At 47.5% G+C, this 22,383-nt stretch overlaps 1 protein-coding gene across 5 annotated transcripts in view; it reads left to right on the forward strand.

The window, feature by feature from the left end:
* Positions 1–22,383, forward strand: part of LOC149344153 (uncharacterized) — a 50,698-nt gene that overhangs the window by 22,213 nt on the left and 6,102 nt on the right. Inside the window, exons 7-13 of one of the 5 annotated variants that reach the window (XM_089546171.1) lie at positions 2,157–2,264; positions 3,831–3,917; positions 4,283–4,513; positions 11,401–11,724; positions 13,603–13,830; positions 15,728–15,754; positions 20,882–20,980. In XM_089546171.1, coding sequence (XP_089402297.1) covers positions 2,157–2,264; positions 3,831–3,917; positions 4,283–4,513; positions 11,401–11,724; positions 13,603–13,830; positions 15,728–15,754; positions 20,882–20,980 — 1,104 coding nt within the window. The remainder of the gene's footprint in view (positions 1–2,156; positions 2,265–3,830; positions 3,918–4,282; positions 4,514–11,400; positions 11,725–13,602; positions 13,831–15,727; positions 15,755–20,881; positions 20,981–22,383) is intronic. The other 4 variants (XM_089546172.1, XM_089546173.1, XM_089546174.1 and 1 more) reach the window with 4 other exon arrangements.

Here is a 22,383-nt window from a genome sequence, read left to right on the forward strand (position 1 = left end):
ACTCTGTAACTATGATGGCTAGTTTAACTATAATGGCTAGTTTAAAATAAATTGCTGTTCTGAAATCGGCGTAAAATGTTGCATAATTGCTCCAAAATGTGTTGCATTTCATGCTTAAGTTACAAAATAGTTCCAGTTTCCGCGTCCCCCATAATACATTTTTTGTGCTAACCATATCCTATTGATGGGGGTTGAGTGGCACACTCGATTGGTCTGTGTTCAAAAGCATCGCTGTGTGTGACAAAGCATTAGTGGCATTGCTAAGCTAATACGGTCGATTCCAGATATATTGAACTCTTGGGGAATCGCAAAATAGTTTGATGTGTGGATATCTGATATGAAGCGGCATGCTTCCTTCAGCAACATGCTGCCCGCCGGCCTACTGGTAGCGCAAGTCGATCAGCATTTCCAATGGCAGCACAGAAGCGACCGCACAATGCGCTTGCATTGCAAAGGGAGATGGAAACCATCGACGACTTCGAGAGTGGTCGAAGACTCCTGATAAACTGAACACATTTTCCCGGTCCCTTGAGATTCCGTTTAAAGAGTGTCCACTATGCGTGACTGCGTGTAGTATGTGTCCTTGTGTATGTATGCATGTGTGTGTGTTCACTTAACTCTGGTTAAGGTGCTCGGCTGCTGACCCGAAAGACGCGGGTTCGAACCCGGCCGCGGCGGCTAGAATTTCGTTGGAGGAGGAATGCTAGAGGCCCGTGTACTGTGCGATGTCAGTGCATGCTAAAGAACCCCAGGTGGTCGAAATATCCGGAGCCCTCCACTACGGCGCCTCTCATAGCCTTAGTCGCTTTGGGATGTTAAACCCCATAAACCAACGAAACCAAGACCTATACCTCCTCACGCCCCGCCCCATGTTATGTAGTTCCCCGAGGAATGATATGACAGTGCGTGCGCAGCTCAGAGCAATAAAGCAATAAACACGCAGCAATACAATTGTCGCGAAGCAAGCGGTCAGTGGCAAGTGGAGATAACGGGATAAAGCTGCTCCCTCAGGTACAGCCTGGCTGACTAGTGGCAAACTCAGCAGCAAACGTTTCGGTAGTTTCTGATTGCTGCATGCGCGCAGCTGTTCATCCGGGAAAGCAACCTCCAATAGCAGGGACAACAGGGAGTACAAAATATGCGAGCAGAGGTCTCTTTTTCTTTTTCGTAAACCTGCGATAATAAATTAAGGGTGTGCAAATTACGCGAGTTAATACGGTAAGCAAGCCAGACCGAAGGCCACCCTCAAGCACGCACAGCACGTTGGCCTTGTCACACGGTTTTACAGTGCTAACGCCGTCAGCATTAGCCCAAGGCTGCGTAGCCGACCCAGCTCCATGCGCGAAAATGGATTATGGAAGCGGCATTAAGAGAAATGTCACTTGCGGGAGCGCAGTTACGCAGCTCAGTATATGGAATGTTTGTATTGTTTGTTCACTCCTCAAAGCTGCTGGCACACCGCGTTATCGCTTTGTTTGTGATGCAAGACACGCCTAGATTTATCTCAATTGATCGCATCCAGGTGGAGCCGGTTCTAGTTTGCGCCAGAATGTTCTAGTAACTTTCCAAGCTTTATCTCGAATGTTCGCTATCAGCTTTAAAAAGAGCCCGGCCGACAGCGGCGGGCATTCTGTTCGACGACCGCCGAGCACGCTTGTTGCTACGCCGCCGTCGAGTGATTCAGTTCTTTGCGGGCGCAAGTCAGCCCAAATAAAGAGTTTCATTTAGGAGCATTCTCGCTGTTTTCCTGTTCGCCGGACTGCAGGCACCACTACCTGACAATATCGAATGTTCTGCTGAACGGGGGAGTTCAATAAAAGCGAACAAACACTAATACAGTTTCGCAAGCAATTTTCAAGTGGATGTTCTGAGAGTTCGATATAAGCAGTAATTCGATATACCCGGGTTGATATATTCGGAATCGAGTGTAATTCCTGTGTAAGTGCAGTACTTGCCTTGGTACACTGTGCCCTGTAAGAGCATGATCCGTGACCTAAGCATTGAACGTGGTGCCTTGCGTGCAGATACTCTTGACACCAGCAGCTGCTGCTAAGCTGCTTGCTGCAATCAGGCAGCAGCATAGTCTCACTTTCGCGCTGGTCTACGGATGACCCTGTGTGCAGTCACTGCAGTGTTTGCTTTGTTGTCTGGCACAGGAGCAGTGCCCTGCGGTGCAGTCAAGGGCCCAGCACCCAAGGACGAACTGCTTGAAGCCATGGACGACTTTGAGCTGTCGCAGAAAGACGCCAGCAACATGGCCTCCGGTAAGGCCACCACTGTTGCCGCTCGCCATTGTGCCACCGCTGTGCAATCTTCCAGTGCTTCTTCACAAAGTCCAAAGATAGTTCATAGACTGTCTTAAGTACGAGCTGAGCCAAATGGTGCGATAAAACTACACAAGACACTCTTTGGCAGCCTTTCCCGCTTCCTCTTTCACACTGAGTGCCTTGTTGGTTTTTGCTTGGTGTCAGAAAAAAATGTGTATCCTTCTAACTGTGAGATGCTTGATTAAAAAGATGACTTTCCGCACACAAAAAGAAAAGGCCAATTTTTCTGACTCGGCGAAAAGAGTGAAATTTAAAGAGTCGAGTAATACTTTTTTTTGTTATGATTATCTGAATGTTTGCATAAATGCATTTCGCACCACCACAGCTGTTTGCATTCATGAATTTAAAGGTTTGCGGAAATTATTTCGAAGGAATTTCTGAAAAAGAAACGCATTGACTCATTGGCTTCACTGGTTAGTGTGGACTCGCTTTACCAACAAGTGAGTGTGCATTTGACAAAACACACACATACTTTAGCGGTTTAAAACTAATACCGGCCTCAAAGTGACATTTCATACGTTCACATGCTGTTCTAAAATGTTCTTGCCAGTTGCTAATGAGGACTTGACTTAATAGCTGCCATGTGGAGTGAAAAACAAGTTTTACAACTTCTGTTCGCATGCATTTCTACGGTCCCCAGTCCTAGCCAATAGTAAGTAAAGCTCATTACTTGGAACTTCAAAGCACCAGAGAAAATGTTTGAATTAACACTTTTTCGGGGGTCGTTCAATAATTTAAACTTATGGTTAAGAACTGCTTGCATCTCGGTAAATTTATTTGGACAAAGACAGGGCAATGGTTGCCTGATTGTTGGATGACAACGGCGCTGCAGACTGTTCACGTTTCCATGAACCACAGTGTACCTGCATCTTGCTTTTATGTCACTCCCTGGTGTTGGTCCATGAAGGGTGTAAAGATAGTAGCAGCAGAAAAAGATGTCCAGTGTAGGCAGGGGAGCACCACTATTGCCACTGCTTATGCACTTGTAAAGGATGCTGATCATTGTGCAAGTGTTCTGGGAAAAAATTAGGCAGTGGCTTAGCTCTGGTTAAGCCTGGATACACAAGCGAAAAGCTGAAGTTATGCTTGGTTTGATGTCATAACTGTCGCAGTTCTCGCACAATGCACTGGGGGCACCACGATAACGGTGAAGGTGTTCGGCCATCCACACACTGCCTGTACGGAGGCTGAGGAGGAGACGGAAATCGGCGCGGTTAAAACTGCCCTCAGGAATGCGGAGAGGAGGGTTGCCGGCTACGACGCGGGCAACACGCAGCTGCAATGAAAGGTCAAACTGTGGGCAAGGAGGCGAAGCGCGCAGTTGTAGCGACAGCGAGGAGGCGACGCACATGCGCAGTAGCACGCGGCTGCGTCACCCCCTGCGCTGCGCGTGATGTCTCTCGGTCGCGGCATACGTGAAGCTCGGCGCTTCAAAATGTGGCAGCAGTTCTTGCCTGCAGTCTTGCTGCCACCTAAATGTCGTGTGCTTGCTCCCACTGATAGGCCTGGAAGACAACCACCATGCGGCCATGCTCTCGGATGATGATGCCGACATGCCGAGAGACAGCGTGAAAAGCAACGTCTTTGCTGGTACGTCTCTCAGCCTCACCGCCTGGGTACAGCTGGGGACGAGAAGAAATGGAATTTGTTTTGGAGGACTAGGGCGACAAGCCAGTCTGTGCACTCTGAGATCTCAAGCTGCGTGCAGAGCAGAGGAAGGCAGGGGATCATTATGATTGGCTCACAAAAGAAGCCTACAGCCACTGAAACCAAGGAAAGCGTAGGCGAATGTATTCTTTCTATTTTCGTTTTAATGGTGGTGTTGCTCAAAGTGAGTATGCTATAATTAACAGTGTTGTCATATTTAGATAAACGTTAATTTTACAGAAAGTAGACCAGCAGGCAACCTCATGCCGTCACTGGAATCCAAACACGTGACCACTGAAATGTCGCAGGTATTGCTGTCGCAGGTCGTGGGTTCGTATCTGAGGGGTTCTCAAGCTGGGTTCCGCGAGCTGCTTTTGTGGGAACACCCAGACGGCCCTCTCTCTCCCTTTCCGGTACACTTCTGAGGAGCGTGCGGGACCCAAGACACAGTTCCTCGTTTGTTGAAAACAGCCCAGGCCTTGGCAGCGTGCCAAGATGCTGGGTGGCTGGACGCCTGTTAATGTCTTCGCTGGTGACTGGTGCGTGTGGCAACTGAAAGTTTTGGCCGCTCTGCCTAGCTAACACCGAACCCGGACAACACGAAAAAAAAAAGCGTGCGCGTCTGATGGGTGTTTTTCTGGGCATTTCGATGGCATCAGCGGAGCTGGGGTGAAGTTTTGCGGCCAGCTAGCCCATTTGTTCCGGAAAGCCAGTATCTGTGAGAATGAAAAAAAAAAAAAAACGACCCCGCGCTGATGCCGGCGCAAGGATCGGCAGATGTCTGGGAAAGCGACCGCCAGCACGAGCAAGTCGGGTAACTGGTGCACAATTTGTGCTGTCGCCACTCGCACCTTTCGCAGCCACACGAGGCGACGTGACCGCGCTGATCTTCCCAAGCCTGCCTTGCGCGCACTGGCATACGTGCTGGTGGTCTGGAGCAGAGAGTGCAAAATATGAAGGTTTTTATTCAAAAGTCTGAGTAAAAAGTTGGGGATGTGAAAATTATGCGAGTAAATACAGTAATTAATGAGAGCAAGAAAACAAGTTAGTTCTTACAAAAGTGAATAAAGCAACATGAAAATAATAAATAATGAATGAAAATAATGAATAAAGAAACAAAATGAAAAAGCAAGAAGGATCTGTTCACAAGCAACACCGACCAATTGTGACGCTTGTGATGAGGGGTTCTTTGGCACATGTTGAAGGCTTTTAGGGTTTCTCTAGACAAAAAAGATTGGCTACCCCTCACTTAGTGAAGCGTTTTTTATGTTATATACACCATCTCACACTGGGTTGGATAAGAGGACGTGATGAATGGGGTGCAGACCACACAAAATAAAATGGTTTATGGTTTATAGGGGTTTAACGTCCCAAAGCAACTCAGGCTATGAGGGACGCCGTAGTGAAGGGCTCCGGAAATTTCAACCACCTGGGGTTCTTTAACGTGCACTGACACCGCACAGCACACGGGCCTCTAGAATTTCGCCTTCATTGAAATTCGGCAGCCGCGGCCAGGATCGAACGAAAAAAATAAAATGGTCAGGGTATGTGGCATAGCCTGTTACAAGCTTGATTGTGAAGGAAATAGGGCAAAGAGATATTGGGCGGTGCCCACGCGATAAAGGTTTGCACCATGTAGGATGACAAACAGTCTTCTACAACATTCCAATTTTGTGTGGCAAAAAAGTGGTACAGTTAAACCTCGATATAACGAAGTCGTAAAAATCGGCACTTCAGTTCGTTATAATGATATTTTGTTGCATCGAAATTCCGTACCTAGCATGCAAAAACATTACCAAATCACTTGCCAGTTGTAAGCACTCATCCTTTATTTTCTCTGAAAGTAATCCGTGACTTTCTTTTGCGTCTGTTTTGCAATCAGAGATGGCCTCACACTGTGTTCATAGGCCCACAAGGATTGCATTGCATCTTGCTGCCCAATCGAACTCGCGTGGCGCCGCAGAACATCAGTTGCGTCAAGCACTTCGCGGCTGCTCGGGGCATCGCCGTCTTCAGCGTCGATATCGCTGCCTGGGTCCTCCTGCGTGCTTCCCAGCACATCCTGCACAATGGAGTCGTCGGTAACTTCCTCGGTGGCAACGACACAAGAGCCGGCGTAGAGGAAGTCTTCCAGAGCGACACTGTCAGGAACAGCCCCGTCACTCTCCAGGCACCTCCATGCTTCTTCAAGGCCGGCTTGATCGCCTTCCTCGCCATCGAACGCAGCCCTTTCATTGGCCTCCGTGCTGTTCTGGTCTTTGGAGGCACTCGCTGTTGCAGCCACGCCGTTCTCAAACCCGCCTTTCCGGAAGCAATTCTGGATAACTTCCTTTGAAGTCTCCTTCCACGATGCAGAAAACATCTCTAAGGCTTGAAAAATATCCACCTTAGTGGGGCGTTTTAAGCGGAGATTGAGCAGCAGCTTGTCAATCAACCGGCAACGATACGCACACTTGACGCTGTTGATGATTCCTTGGTCGAGCGGCTGAATCAATGGAGTGCAGTTCGGTGGAAAAAATCGACATTGGTAAGCTCCAAGTCGTCGACGTGATGGGCGGAACAATTGTCCACCAAGAGGTACACGCTGCGGCCGCCATTCTTCATATCCTTGTCGAACGCCCGGAGCCAGTCACGGAAGATGTTGCGGGATATCCACGCTTTCGTGTTCGAAGTATACTCCACTTCCAATTTCCGAGCATTTCTGAAGCATTGCGGCTTCTTGCTCTTTCCAGTGACAAGCGGCACTCGCTTATCACTGCTTCCATGTTTGCGCACAGCAGAGCAGTTATACGCAGTTTACTCTGTTTGCCACCATGGCAGCGATCACCTTTCAGTGCTAGCGTCCGATTAGGTAGCATTTGATAAAACAATCCAGTTTTGTCCGCGTTGTAAACTTCCGATGGCTGGTATCGCGTCAGTATTTCTGGCATTTCCTTCAGTCAACTATCGGCTTCAGGCGCGTCAGCCGACGTTGACTCCCCGCACAACACCCATCCGACGATCCCATACCGGGCCTTAAAACGGTGGAGCCAACCACTGCTTGCCTTGAAAGAATCCTTCTCGAGCAGGCAACCGAAATCCTTTGCTTTCTGTTGCAAAATTGTGCCACTCACCGGCACGTTCTGCGCTCTGGCGTCCATGAACCAGGCGAACACAGCCTTGTCGACATCTTGATACGTAGCAGGCTTCAATCGCTTACGTTGGGCGCTCGTTCCACATTTCACTGAGCTGAGGATAGATTCCTTGGCTTTCAAAATTGTTGAAAGCGTACTCATGGATATGCTAAATCGAGCCGCTACGTCCTTCTTCTTTTCACCTTTCGAAACTGCTTCCAGAATCGCCTCTTTTTGCTCAAGCGAAAGGCAACGCGGACAAGGAGTACGGCGGCGATGGCGGCCGCGCAAGCAATCACATGGGTTGGCAGATCCAATGAGAGACGGGCATGTAAGCTGACGCATGCACAGCGAAGAAGCCTGGGAGGCGGTGGGGTGAGGAGTGCACCGTCGCTGGCGACAGAGCGAAAAAAAAAGACTGGCCCGGACGGGTGGAAGAGAGAGCGTTGGCTCTTTCTCTCCCACTTGCTGGGAGCGAATTCCACGAGCCCCATGAGGCCTGTCCGCGTGGATTACCCAAGTCACTCATGCTGGCACCACTTTCCCCTTGGCCATCATCGTCACGGCGACATTTTCCTTCCGGATAAATTTTTTTAGGTTACGCGACTTCGTTGTAATGAAACTGCTGCAATATTACTTCGTTATGTCGAGGCAAAATATACATGGTTTCCAATGGGGATTAAGTTAAATATGCCTTGTAACTTCGTTATATTGAAGTTTGTCATATCGAAGTTTAACTTTTTTTTTTTGACGGAACAGCGCAAAACACCGGGACAAGAGACAAGCGCTGACTTACAACTGGTTTTTATTTCGAAGAAACACTGCTTCTTATACCTTCTTCTCCCCCTAAAAAAACACAAATGTGTCACAACCATATCGTTCAAGCGTCCAAAAAAACATAAGATAAATAATCACAGAGGTTCATAACCACAGTTTTAACATTTCAAATTCTTTCTTAGTCAAAGCAACAGACAGCGTGCTGACACAATCATCGCGCAGACTCGCTATCGAAGCTGCCTCGATTATTTCCCGGACTAACTGGTCTTTGTGATTAGCCAAAGCTTTGCATTTTTGGAAAACAGGTGCACAACTTGTTGAAGGGCGATCTCTGCAATGAATTCCCAGGTTCCGGCAAGCTTGCTCGAAATTAGTTTTGTGTTCTAATAGCCTTTCGTTCATGCACCTGCCAGTCTGCTCAATGTATTGTTTACCACATGCCACTGGCAACAAATAAACAAGGCCTTCGGTGCACTCCACAAAGGGGGTTCGATGCTTTATCGTGCATCCCTGCTTCTTTTTGGTCGGGTCGGAATTGACTTGCCTGCACAGACTTTTGAGTTTGTTGGGAGCAGTCATCACAACATTCACGCCAGCTTTTCGACCTATGCTCTTCAGGCGATGGGAAACGTTGTGAATATACGATATTGCTACTACCGGCCTCCTTTCTTTTTGTTTCTTTGCCTCATCTTGCTGCTCGGGCCTAGCCTGCATCAAGTGCTTTTTCATCTGCTTGGCAACAGAAACCAAAAGGTGCGAGGGGTAGCCCGAGTTGCCAAGCCGTTCAGCCTGGCGAAGAAAGCTCGCTTCCATTTTGTGCACACAGGATTTCCTCAAGGCACTTGTGAGGCACAAGTTCACAATAGCCCTCTTGGTCAGCTTAGAGTGAGCTGATTGGAAGGGCATTGGTGCTTTCTCCCCTCTGGGCTCATAGGCCCAGCAGGCATGCCCTTTAGCGAACTCAAGTCTCAGGTCTAAAAACCTTAGTCACCCTTGAGCAGGAAGCTCGCTAGCAGGCTAGGCCCGAGCAGCAAGATGAGACAAAGAAACAAAAAGAAAGGAGGCCGGTAGTAGCAATACCGTATATTCACAACGTTTCCCATCGCCTGAAGAGCATAGGTCGAAGAGCTGGCGTGAATGTTGTGATGACTGCTCCCAACAAACTCAAAAGTCTGTGCAGACGAGTCAATTCCGACCCGACCAAAAAGAAGCAGGGATGCACGATAAAGCATCGAACCCCCTTTGTGGAGTGCACCGAAGGCCTTGTTTATTTGTTGCCAGTGGCATGTGGTAAACAATACATTGAGCAGACTGGCAGGTGCATGAACGAAAGGCTATTAGAACACAAAACTAATTTCGAGCAAGCTTGCCGGAACCTGGGAATTCATTGCAGAGATCGCCCTTCAACAAGTTGTGCACCTGTTTTCCAAAAATGCAAAGCTTTGGCTAATCACAAAGACCAGTTAGTCCGGGAAATAATCGAGGCAGCTTCGATAGCGAGTCTGCGCGACGATTGTGTCAGCACGCCGTCTGTTGCTTTGACTAAGAAAGAATTTGAAATGTTGAAACTCTGAGTATGAACCTCTGTGATTATTTATCTTATGTGTTTTTGGACGCTTGAACGATATGGTCAAAAATGAATAACCAACATGCCCAAGCTGCTGTCCTGGAAGTTTGACTGTAGTGTTTTAATGTAGTTAAACTGAGTAGGCGTGCGAGAGCATGTGTTTAGCCTGATTGGCTCATGGTTTTGCTTTGTTGCGTCATCGACACTTCTGGCGACGATATTAGACTCACGCTAAGCTCTGATCGAGGTGAAGCTGATCTGATCTGTCCTCACCGCAGATGGAAGTTGATGAAGATGACGATATGCAATGCACAACATGAGAGTGTGTTGCAGCTTAACACGAGGCGTGATCGGCTGCGGCAATAGCATAGTGCTCTCATGCAGGGGCCAGCAAAGCTCGTCTGTTCGCACCGCTGCTGGTTCGAAACCCAGTCGCAGCAATATTTGTTTGATTTCTACATGGGCTGTTGCTATGCTAGATTTGGCCAAGGTCACCCTCAAGGTCACCATCCCATTGGCTAGAGCTACCACAATGCTCCTCCGAACTTACCAAGCTTCCTCCCATTGGCTGGCCTGTGCAATGCTCCTCCGAACTAACCCAAGCTTGCCCGAGTTACTCCAAGGCTTCACTCAAGATTCTTGGTTGGGACCGCATAAAGTAGTGGTTTCACACCAAAAATATTGGCCAGACTGTGCTACGCATTAGCGAGTGCCTCAGGAAACATGGCAGCTTGTAAACTTACCCCCCTTTTTTTGAGCATTAGCTTTTCGTAGCGCATTCCTGAGTTTTGCACCGTCTGCAGCGCTGACCTTGGCAGTGTGCCTAGTTTCTGTGTCGCTAGCACCATAGCTTTTGCGGGAGTGGCGCGCTCTTGGCAAACTTGGCGGAGTGCGAAGACGCTGTGCACCCACAGAAGCGCTGGTGATGATGGCCTGCTCAGCACGCTGCTGCACGCCCAGCGGCGCTAGTGTATGCTGGGAAAGATGCCGAGTGGTGAAGGACTGGAGAAGAGCGTAACAGTTTAAACCAAAATGCTAAAAAAACATCCTCCACACCGAAATGCTTTGGAGGAAGCAAGACCTTCAGACTGGGAAGCGATTTGGCGAGCTCGAGATCTGGAGCGAAAATGCCTAACCATTCTGACCGCATAACCGCACATCTATCACTGCACTTCTTAATCAAAGTGGTTTGCTTCCAGTCTCTCACAGAAATCGTATCTGTCGTCTAAAATTTTTATTTCAGTTAATCAAAGGTCAGTACAATATTGACACATCCAATATTATATCGTTCTCCTCAGGGTACAACACAAGACAACGCCATGACTTTACAGTAACACCATTAAACGCACAAATTAACACCATTAAGTACTCCTTTTTCCCCAGAACGATTACAGACTGGAATAATCTAACTAATGATGCAGTAACCCAAACTTCACTAAAAAGGTTTGAAAGCCACCTTTAACTTTTTTATAATGTCGTACCGCTACATTTCTTTGTTTCGTTTGTACTTTTTGAAATTGTGTTCTTGATCTTAAATTGTTGATCAATTGTTGTTGTATTGTTTGCTTGTTCCTGAGGTCGTTTTTGTTGTTTCCAGAATTTATGTATTGTGTGCCCACCCTGCGAAAGTCTTGTAAAAGATCGCAGTATCAATAAATAATAATAAAAACCACAGCTAATGCTTAAACATTGGTGTCACGCTCTCATAACCGACCTGAGAGTTTTTTTAACCTCGCATAGAAATTGTGCACCTGACTTTTAGGGCTGGCATTCAGCATGTTTGCTTTATCTTGCTGTGATTGGCCGGCACTGTTGGCTATCACAAAATCATCTGATTGTGCCATGGACCCGTGATTCAGTAAACCTTGCATAGCGAATGATGCTGAACACTGGCAGCACGAACACGGCTGATCGTGTGTTTTTGTTGAGTCGCGTCGCAGAGTACCACAATGTTCTGTCATATTCCCAGGCACCCAGCTGGAGAAACCTGAGCCTCCCTGCTCACCTGGTGGACTGCTGGGTGTTCCCGGAGGCCACCATCATCACCACCATCACCACCACCACCACCATCACCAGGGGGGTGGCAACAGTGGTGACGGTGTGACCTCGTCTGACCTGGGCAGCATCAAGATGCCCGATGACGCCGTGTTTGGCTTCTCGGGGGGCATCTTCAAGGACGCCACGGCTGAAGCAGCAGCGGGAGGTCGGGGGGACGGCGGTGACACCAACCATCACCACCAGCACTGCGTGGTCTCCACCGTGGCTGGAACAGCATCCACAACAAGTGCGCCTGGTGAGTAGTGAATCTCTCGCTCATGCCACGTTCACACGGAAAGGTCAGGCAAAGGTTTGTGCTCGTGGTCATGGCTGTGAAACACCACAAAGGTACATGGAATTGAAGAAAGGACTCAATGCAGCAGTGACTTTGAACTGACAATCTGTTTGGATTGCCACTTGTACAGTAATCCACACACCTGTCTAGAAGAGTGCTCGAACTGTGCACTTGCATGATTTACGAGGGGCTTAGGGCTCGGAACGAGACTTTATCATGCGCGCAGATGCTCATTGATCATTTTTAACTCCTTGGGGCCCGCCGAGCAGCAATGATTGTCATAAAGGCACAACAGAGCGCACCGTTCAAGTGCTCTAGACAAGTGTGTGGATGATTGTATAACTCTTCCAAAGAGGAAAACAATGTAGGGCAACCAAGGAAAGAAACCAGTGTTAAGCACACAAGTGCAAGACAGGCGCCATAGCAATCGCCTGTAAGAGGCATGCAAGAGAGGCAAGGAATGTGAGCGTTTTACGAATTCGAAAAAGAGCGCAATGAAAGACAACGCAAGAGAAGGACAAAACACCAGCGCTGGTGTTTTGTCCTTCTTGTGCCTCGTCTTTCATTGCGCTGTTTTCCCAATTCGTAAAACGTGTACCAACCAGCCCATATTTGCCCTCTTCTGGAATATGAGCGTAAGTTGATATTAAAAGCAGGTTTTCTTTGTGCAAGATGGAGACAAGAGGGGTGCTAATGCAACTCTTACCTGGCTTGATATCATTCAGTCACTCTGATAATCTCTCTTGCGAGCTTTTCTTTATTTGTGTTTACAAATACTATGCAGTTTTTAAAGCAATGGGCCTCATTCGCAGTTGTGACAGTGGATAACAAGGTGGCAGAAAACATTAACATTTCTCTACTGCTCCGTAAGCCTGTCATTTAAACACTGACCAGTTTGGCTCGTAAAAATGTTTGCAGGAGATGCAGAAATCGAATAAACGAGGTTGCCCTGATGCAGTGAAAACTACATTACTGGTACATTTGGTATTACTGATATCACTCGTAGTACTGGCATCACTGGTGCATTTTTTAGCACTCGCCAGTGGTCCTCGCAAAGTTTTTCATACACACACGCATAAGCCACAAGTTATGGGTGCAACATTCAACACCACTGCGTGGTTGCCTCTCCAGTGCATGCACTTCTTTACTGCTAGGCGGCTACGTAAAGTCTGAATTGTCTGAAAATAAAAGGACCTCTGCTTCGCACACCTATCATTATTTCGTCACTCAATAAGCCAAGAGACGAGGTATCTTTGTCGTTGCTATCGGTAACTGTTGTTATTCCTGCTGAAACAAATCCTGGGTTGCAACGGCATTCTGCTTGCGCTAGCCAGATTGGCCTTTTTCATGCACTTTGCTGCTTGTGTGCATCTTGTGTACAGCCACCATCAGGATGGTGGTGTATATATACTGGGTAAAGATTACAATGGCTGTAAACATCTGACCCGAAAGATGTGGGTTCGATCCCGACCGCGGCAGTTGAATTTCGATGGAGGCGAAATTCTAGAGGCCCCGTGTGCTGTGCGATGTCAGTGCAAGTTAAAGAACCCCCGGTGGTCGAAATTTCCGGAGCCCTCCACTACGGCGCCCCTCATAGCCTGAGTTGCTTTGGGACGTTAAACCCCAATAAACCAATCAAATGCTGTCAGTGTGAGAAAAGCAGGAAGTCGTATTTTTTTTCACCGAGAATTTTACGAATTCAAGAAGCCTTTCAAGTCTACAGCCGTGTGTTGAGAAAATTTGGGCTTAGTTATTAATGAAATCAGTCGATCGAAGCCACCTCCACTTGGTGTAGAGGAGTGTGGCTCACCCCCTGTTGCGGCCTCTGCCCCCGACCAGTGGGCGAGGAGGCGAAGCTGTCGGCCGAGGACGAGGTGTACCGGCTGCACTCGGGCGACCTGTCCTGCTTCACGGCCAGCATCAACGCAGCCTCCGAGGGGGCACAGGCGGCCGGGGAGCAGCTGGGGGACCTGTTCGGCTACGGGTCGGACTTCGCCAAGGGCCTCCAGGCCGAGGGCCAGGACAGCCCCGTGCTGCTCAGCATCAAGGACGACGAACTCAGCGACGGTACACAACACTGTTGACCTCCCGTGACGCTCGCTGAATGCTGTCGTGAAGCATTGTAATGTGAAAAGGTACCTCCTTACTGGAGGAGTGACGTCAGCAGTGCGCTATCGGGGGAGAAAAACGCACCGCAGTGCTCTCAAAACGCAACTAGATGGCTCGCGAAACGGACACTGGAGCGGCAACTTAGGCTACGACGCTAGCGGGACCAATCCTTTCACGCTCGATCTGGGTGGTACGCATAAAGACAACAGGCTAAATGCGAAATGCCTCTTAACTTGCAACGTTTGTGACAAGACGCAGCCCGCTTGGCCCTTGTGCATCCGTTACACAACACGGCAAGCCCCATGATGTGAGCTAGCACTCTAACAAATCAAAGGTGCGATAAAACATACACCACGAGGTACAGCTTACAGGCCGGGTTGTACACAGTGCAGTTACGTGACCTGGCTTCCAGTCTTATGTTTCTGTTGTAACCTTTTTTTGTTGTTCTCCGTGACCAAAGGTCTGTAGCTTCTGTATTGTAATATTTATTAGTGAAAATTGTACAAGATGCGAGGGGTTGCAGCGAAACAACCACAGCAGTGCACGTGAGCCTCAGCTTCGTCTGTTCCGCTATCCTCTGCAAGCTGCATTTCTGGAAATGACCTGAACACTGGCACCCATCTTCATCCTTCACTGGCATGTTAACAGCCAGTCCTCGACTGCGTCTTGGTACGGTGCATTGACGTGCGGAATGGTGGTGCTCACCACTTTCCAATGCGTGTGAATTTTCGGCTCTTGATGGCTGTCGGCGCATTTTCTCCGTGTGCTGGCAAGATGCAGTTTTGCTAGGAAAGAGTGAGTTAATTGACGTGGCAACTTTGAGAGGCTGAATCTAGAGAGCAGCCTTTAGAAACGCCGTCATTTTTGCCTGCTAGTTCTTACGAACTGGGTTTTCCTTATTATCTAAATTTTGAGAAAGCTTGAATGCTTCAAACAGTAAAAGTGCGATGTGAATCTAATCAAATAGCAAATATACTATTCACAGACTAGTTGTACACACCTCGTAATTAGAAGTCACTTTGTTGGCAGATTTTGTTTTTTTTTTGCATGACTCAGTGGTGTCCTTTTTAACTGTAAGTACCAATTAAAAGGCTCATTATTTAAAAGTTATTTGATAGGGCCTGTAACTGCCAATTTGCGATGTAGTACATCACTTTGGCTGATTGACTTTGTCACCAGTAAAACATAGTTGAGCTAGTTGGTACATACTGCTGGGAAAAAAACAGCGCTGAGACGAGGACCAAAGAAAGAAGAAGACAGGGGGTGCGTGAGCACCCCCTCTGTAACAGTTCATGACTGTGAACTAAAGTATCTTGATTCAGGTGATTGATGTATCACTATGGCTTTTGGTGTTGTCATGCGCTCTTGGTTGTCGATGGAGTATATATACTGCGTGTTGTTTCTGATAAACGTTCAGTTGATAGTCAGCACCAGTCCTGTTGTCTTCTTCTTTTCTTTGTCCCTCGTCTCAGCGCTGTTTTTTTCCCAGCAGTTTGTCACCAATCTGTGGCAGCTTGCTCCTGCAAAAGGGCTTCAGAAGTTCTGTAACATTCTGCTTGTGTCGGAGTATATTGTCAGCCATTCCACATGGTGTTGACGACGAGTGGGATCCGCGCATAATTAAAAACTGTGAGAATCAGTTTGTAATTGAGGGAAGCAGGATATATGGCCTACTGTGGGAAGACTTAGCTGCTTTTGTTTTTTTCTTTCTTGGTTAAAAAAGCGCCTCATCTGGATGTAATGCAATGCCTTCCTATTTACCCGCGCCCCCTTCGTGGCTCGCATTAGTGATCAGCACCAGTGCACCCCTTTGTGACCGTCACTTCTTTCCTTCTGTCCTCTTTTGCTCTTGCAGGTTCCAAGGAGGTGGCACGTATAAAGTGTGAGTGCACTCTCTTGTATAGAGTGACCCCGAGCCGAGAACGCGTGCACATCCTTGTAAGTCGGCAGGCATGCCGGTGGCTGCAAGCTTATCACAGTGCGTACATCTTGCGAGGCTGACGAGAGTAATGTCGTACTTTGCAGGAACAAATCAGACGTTGACTTAGGGGTAAGCAGCGTGTTGGGATCCGTAGCTCACCAATCTGCTTAAGAATCTACTGCACAGATGCGTATATGCATGCTAAGTTCACCTCGAGAATCTACCCAGGCTTGCATCTACACAGCACAGGGTATTCAGTTTAGTCTTCAGCAACAGCGAATGTCTTTTCCCTCAGCCATGCACAACAGTTACGGCATTGTGCCTGCAGTGCTTTAGCGACTAGTAGGTGCAGCAGCTGACTGTGAGCATTGTAATTTTTCATGAAAAGTCAGCCGTATAATCATTTCCTTCCTCTTACCTATTCGCTGACACAAGCAGTGATGTGATTATTGTGCCAGTCGTGCCAAATTACACATAACAAAGCCTGCTGCGTGCAACTACGTAATGACAAAATACAAGTAATCTGTGTCAAACCTGCACCAAAAGTCAGAATTTTTGACGAACAAAATTCTTGGGCGTCTCGTGTAATCTTACGTCTGTGTTAGACGGCACTAGTGGCAAACCTAGTTTTTCTAAGAACCAATCGGTTGTTGTGCGGGCGGGCATCGTCCTGTCTGGGTGCACAGTTAGTTCGCGTAACAAAAACAGAAGTGAAACAGCGGCCGAATCCACGACATGGTTCGCTTTTCTGCGGGCCACTGGGTGCGATTGGCCACTTCGTTGCATGTCGTCACACCGGCTGACGTCACGTGGCGACATGGCCCGTCGCGCGCTGCAGCCTGTGGAGAAGCAAACAGTCTCGTGGATTTGGTGCCAGGACTACAGCAGGCAGGGGTTCAAGTAATCCAGCCATCCCGTGGTGTGGAGAGCACGCCTGAAATGCACTTGGCATAAACCTTCACAAACAGCGCCGGTGTTGACTTTCACGCCCTTGCTCGGCCTAAGTGGGTAAATGGTACTCTGCTGCAAAGTTCTCAGTAGGCGTCTTGGTGTTTGCTACGTTGCCTCACCATAAAGAGGCAATTGAGTGGCATTAAGCGTTCAGCTAGAACAGGGGTTCTGAAACTAGGTTACACAGAACTTTTGGGTTCCTTGGTGGTGCTTTTTGGGATACCTCGAGCACCTAAATTCATGCATGCCTCAACACCCACCTTTCTTGCACCCGCTTTGTTTTCGGGCTAATTATACTGTGATCGCTTGTAATAGGCTATTCCAGTGTACAGCCAGTTATATTATAATTGATAACAGGCATTTTTTCTGGGGGTCCTTCACTTGCATGCTCTTCTCTTGCATGCATGTTAGTAGGAACGAAGGGACAGAAGCGAAGACATGTTCATCAGTGCCATTTGAAAGCCACTGTGTTTCCCCAGGGCTTTTAAAGTGACTGAGAACCTCTGATCCAGTAAATGTAGGCTTAGGTAGTGCATTGCATTGCATAACATACACTAGAGGCTGCCAGCTATACCTAGTAGTAGCAAGTCTGGTACTGTGAAACTTCTATGTCACATTGAAGGTGTCATTACAGCCTGTCACCACAAACCGCGGTGGCTCAGCGGATTTGGTGTTTATCTGCTGATCACAAGGTTGCAGTTTTGATCCCGACAGCGGCAACTGTATTTCGATGGGGATAGAATACTAAAACGCCTTTGTGCTATGGGATATCATCCCATGTTAAGGAACCCCATGTGTTTGAAATTAAACTAAAGCCATCTACCACAGCATCCCTCACTGCCCATGTGTCGTTTTGGGATGTTAAAACTGTCTCCTTGTCTGCTTTTTGTTCATGTTACTTATGAGAAATGCAAATGCAATCGTGGAGACAAACACTGGCACTGCTTGCTATTGCTTAAGTTTCCATGTTAACAGGCTATTGCAAAATGTTTCAGCTCTAACGCGCGACGCCAGTGTTGCTACACGCCATAATGAAGTTGTCACTTGTAAAACAGGCCTGTTGAAACCAAGCAGTCAGTGCAGGAAACTTACAGAATTGACACCGAGGTGACGTCTGGTCTCACTTCCCTTGAAAGTAATGCCAGGTCAGGAGTGTAAACATTCTTAGCTTCACATCTGTAGCTATCTTCCTTTCGGCAGGCATTTTCACCCTTTCAAGTGCAAATGGCATTGTGTTTTCTTTTTTTTTTTTGTATGTTATCATTTGACCTTACCCACGTGCATTAGACATTTCAATTATAGGCAGCTTTAGAATAGCGTGTGCACATTTAAGTATGCTAAATGCAAGTATTTTGCAGAACAGTACACTTTTTGTCACATCCGCACTTTTAGTTCAGCATATGCAAATAAATATGCAGTGATATTGGATTGGATGATATTGGATGCTTCAGCTTAGTGCTTAGTGGCACCATCTATTTTAGAGCGGGAACCACTTTTGTCAACAAACTGACACTGCTTTTTAAGCCTAGGAGCGGCAGAACTGTCACTGTAAATAAAAAGTATAGCAGATTTATTGCTCGTACATTTTGTTATATCGTAAAATTTCGAGCAAGCGCCCCACCCCCGCAAGTCGAAATTACTGGCAAAGTAGTGGGGGGGGGGGGGGGGGTGAAATTCAAGATGGTGGCGACATTTTCCAGCCAGAAAAAAAAAACTTAGTGCACATAGATTTAAAACGTCCTGAAGTTCTTTCCCGGTCGAAAAACTCGTAACAGTGCATCGCCCACGTATTCACTAAAAACCGGCGTGCCTTTACTCAACTTTCTTTGAAGTTTTGCTTTCCCGTAGTTTTGCTGTAAAAACTTCTCGAAATTCTTGTCCCATTCCCATATCCGTTTCCAGTCGAACTTCAAGTCTTGACATGTTTGGTGAACGTTCCTTCCATTTTCTCGTTGCCATTTTATGGCCTCAAGTCTCTTCGCCACTGTGTACGAATGCATTGCCGACTTGACAGCGCCAAAACAAGACAAATGGCGCGTGACGAACAGGCATGCGAATGACTTGAAAAGCAGGATTGGATTGGATTCTTGGATTGCATGGGGCAGGCCAGTGTTGCCTGGGTGCGGTGCGTGATAACGGCGCGGAGGAGGCAGGGCGGGGGGGGGGGGGGGGGGGGGGGGTGCCTTTCCCAGAATGGTGCTGAAATGTGAAGTTAACAGTGAAGTTAGGGGGGCCCTTGCATGGGTGGGGGCGCTTGTTTGGAATTTTACAGTAGTTAGGGGTTGGACTTTTTGGTTTAAGCCAGACAAAAATTATATAAGTATTCAGATTTCAGTTTTTAAAACTCGGCTTAAACCAGAAAAGGTGAGTGTTCATGATTTGCAAGGCACAGCTAGTTGGCTCTGTTGAATGCGAGTTACACTCAGTCAGAGTTAAAAATCAGCTAAGTAGGAATGCCAGGGGCATGATGCGATGATGGTACTGCTGAGCAATCAGCGCAGCTCTTCTATTTCGCATATTGCTCCGCTAACTTACATGCCTCTGCAGACCGGGTAGCACCACCCCTTTACCACCTGCTAGCTAGCACTGTTTGTTCACTATCATCACCTGCTTAGAGCAGTCAGTAGGTTAATCAGCTGCATGTAGGACACGGACACAAAACAGTGCATGGGCATCACTGACAAGCATCATATTCTGGCTACTGCAAACTCTGAGCGGAAGTTCCATCGCTGCTATCAACACGCAGGCCACGCCCTGTCCTCGTGCTCAACCCATCGCGACAACCCAATGATAACATGTCAACCTAGTTCTTAGAAGTAAACTTCCACTTGCGTTTTTTTCTGCCAGCTGTGTCATTTAGCATGAGTTGCTCTTTTAATGACAACAGCAGTAGTTTCTTCTACAAGCACAGCTTTGAGTACTGCCATTTGCACATTAACTACTCGTAAATAAATTGTTCATGATGAAAACACCAAGGTAGACTTGAAGTGACGTTTGTCCGCGCAGGATTACAACATTAAATCACTGAAAAAAATTCATTGTTTTATTCATTGAAGATAATATTCGCCGAGAAAAAAAAAAACGAAACTTGCATTCTAAAATAAAGACCGAAAAAGTCCACGGAATTAAAAAATAAAATAAAAACCAAAAGTCCAACCCTTAGTTGTAGGCCAGATGAGGCAAAGCGAAAGCCTGATACCCCATTCGTGGCAAGCAAATATACTGAAAAATGCAGTGACAGTGACGAATGCACTCCGAAGCGAGGGGTCCTTCTTCGAAGTGCTCCACCATGTTGGAAACGATGTTTTAGGCGGGCTCAAGAGTCACTCATGCTAAATTCGGGAAGTAGCCTGCGTAATATGACCTAGCGTGTGCAGCATGAATGCGGACGTGCCTGCTGATGGGAGCTGTCAACACTGCAGCAGCAGCGATCAGTGCTAGAGTCACTAAAAGTTTTAGGTATCATCATCAGCAGCAGCGTGACTACTCCCACTGCAGGGCAGAGGCCTCTCCCATGTCTCTCCAATTAACCCTGTCTTTCGCCAGCTGTGGCCGCCGTATCCCCACAAAGTTTTTAATCTCATCAGCCCACCTGACTTTCTGCCGCCGACTGCTATGCTCATCTTCTGTTGCCTAATTTTAGAGTACTTCATTCTTTTTCCCGCGCCACTGGGCTTGGAAGTAATATGGCCGCTGTGGCCCAATGTTGCCAGAACAGCAAACACAAGAATTTGCGGGACATTGCAGAGATCGGCAGCCTTCCAAAGTCACTGGGCTCTCCTCTAGGATGCTGCTTAAACGAGTTAAAAAGATCATTGTTTCCAATTTCTTCTGAGTGTTCTTTCAAGATATCATTGGAGCTGGGTAGACCTGCCAACTGCGTAGAAGTTTATTTTGTCATTTATAATAGCGACATTGCAAAGGCAGATACACAGCGCACCACAGATGTGATATCATACCGGGAGCATCAGACAGCAGCAGCCATTTGCTTCCAGAACCATTGGCAGGGAGAGGGTGACTGGGGTACTCTGGAAATTTTTTCCAGTGGCTCTAGTCTGTGTGAGTGGAGGCGCTCCTCATTGCATTTGCTCTTGCCTCACCCATCCTGTTGATTGCTCTTGTTGTGTCCTTGAACAGGGGACAATGAGGAGAGCTACAAGCTGTTGGACAGCATCATGGAGGCAGACGCGTCGGAGAAGCTTGCTGAATGCGTGTCGGACGACATGATGGCCACTGGTGAGTGGTTGGCCTTGCTACAGTGTCCTGTGTGTAGACGACGCCTTGCTGTCCGCATCTGACAGCTTCCACTCAGAAACAGGTTTAACAGAAAGGCAGGGACGGGGAGGGGAACAAGAGCATTTAGTATTTGTGCATGCACGTGCACATGTGTGTGTGTGATCTTGCATGCACGCGCGTATGTTTCCTGCAACCAGATTCAGACTTGTGACATTGATGATGACGTGAAGTCTGTTCTTGGAATCTGTGATCACTGGCTGGAAGAGGATGGCAGTGTCACCTAGCCTCCGAGATCTGTATCAACGCAATAGCGTTAAGGAGCCCATATCATAGAAGACTCAATGTTGTTGTTAGAATCGTTGACTGTGAGCAGAAAATCTGTAAAAAATTCCCAGAAAAGCAACCTAGGTGGGCCACCTAGATCACGTGACCATGTGGTGTCGTCGCAACCTGCTCACCGGATTTTGAGTCTGCCCACTATAGCCGGTGGTAGTTAAATTAATAAGTGGTCACAAGAGGTTGCTCGGGAAGAGCGACCTGGGTTGCTTAACCGCTGCACCACTGTGCGCCAGGAGTGGTATGATGACTCTCAGTGATCTATGAATCTAGAGTGTGACCAATTCTGCATATAAACCCGTAAGGTTAATGCTCTTATATGCTTAATATAAGGTCAATGGGCATGCCCTTAAGGCGCAGCTTAAGTGTCCCCTCCAAATTTTAAATGATATGCTATAAAGGCTCGTTAATTCGAAATTCAAGGCACATGAAAACAATGTTCAAATTAACGAATTGTCGCGAAAAAAGTGACAAGAACCGCCTGTTTCACAGCAGATTCATTTGGTGTTAGACTGGGCAGTGGTTGCCTGTTTTCGGGGAGAGAACAGCGCAGCGATGACTGTTTTTCACATTTCCATTGATGCTTTATTATGAGCACACTGTTGGGAGCATCCAAGCAGCGCTGCCCCAAATGAATAATGGCCTTTCCGGCATCCTTTTTCAAATTTTAAAGCCCACTTTTGCCACAGTTATACATGTGACGTGCAATTAGAGCAGAGAAACAAGACCTCGTCACTGCAATGCATCGTATCTCTACGCTCCGCAGCACTAGACTTGCTGCAGCAGCGGTGCATCAAGACAGCACGGCAGAGCGGACGCACCTTGCATTACGCTCGTTTTTCACGCCGCGATGCACAATGCATGCACGACGAGTGACCCAAACAGCACCCGCAGAGACTTTCGAACTTCAGGGGGGCATGAGGGTCTTGAAAACTTTTTTTATTTGTTAACATATCTTTCTGAAACTTAGCACCTGGGTGTATCATTGAATGCTGATTTCGAATATGCATTTAGATTTCAAATATCTCAGCTGGAAGAAAATATATGGCAAAATAAGATATCCTAAT

The sequence above is a fragment of the Amblyomma mixtum genome, chromosome 5 (genome assembly GCF_055824585.1).
Source record: "Amblyomma mixtum isolate Tamu chromosome 5, ASM5582458v1, whole genome shotgun sequence".
Classification (NCBI taxonomy): Eukaryota; Metazoa; Arthropoda; class Arachnida; order Ixodida; family Ixodidae; genus Amblyomma; species Amblyomma mixtum.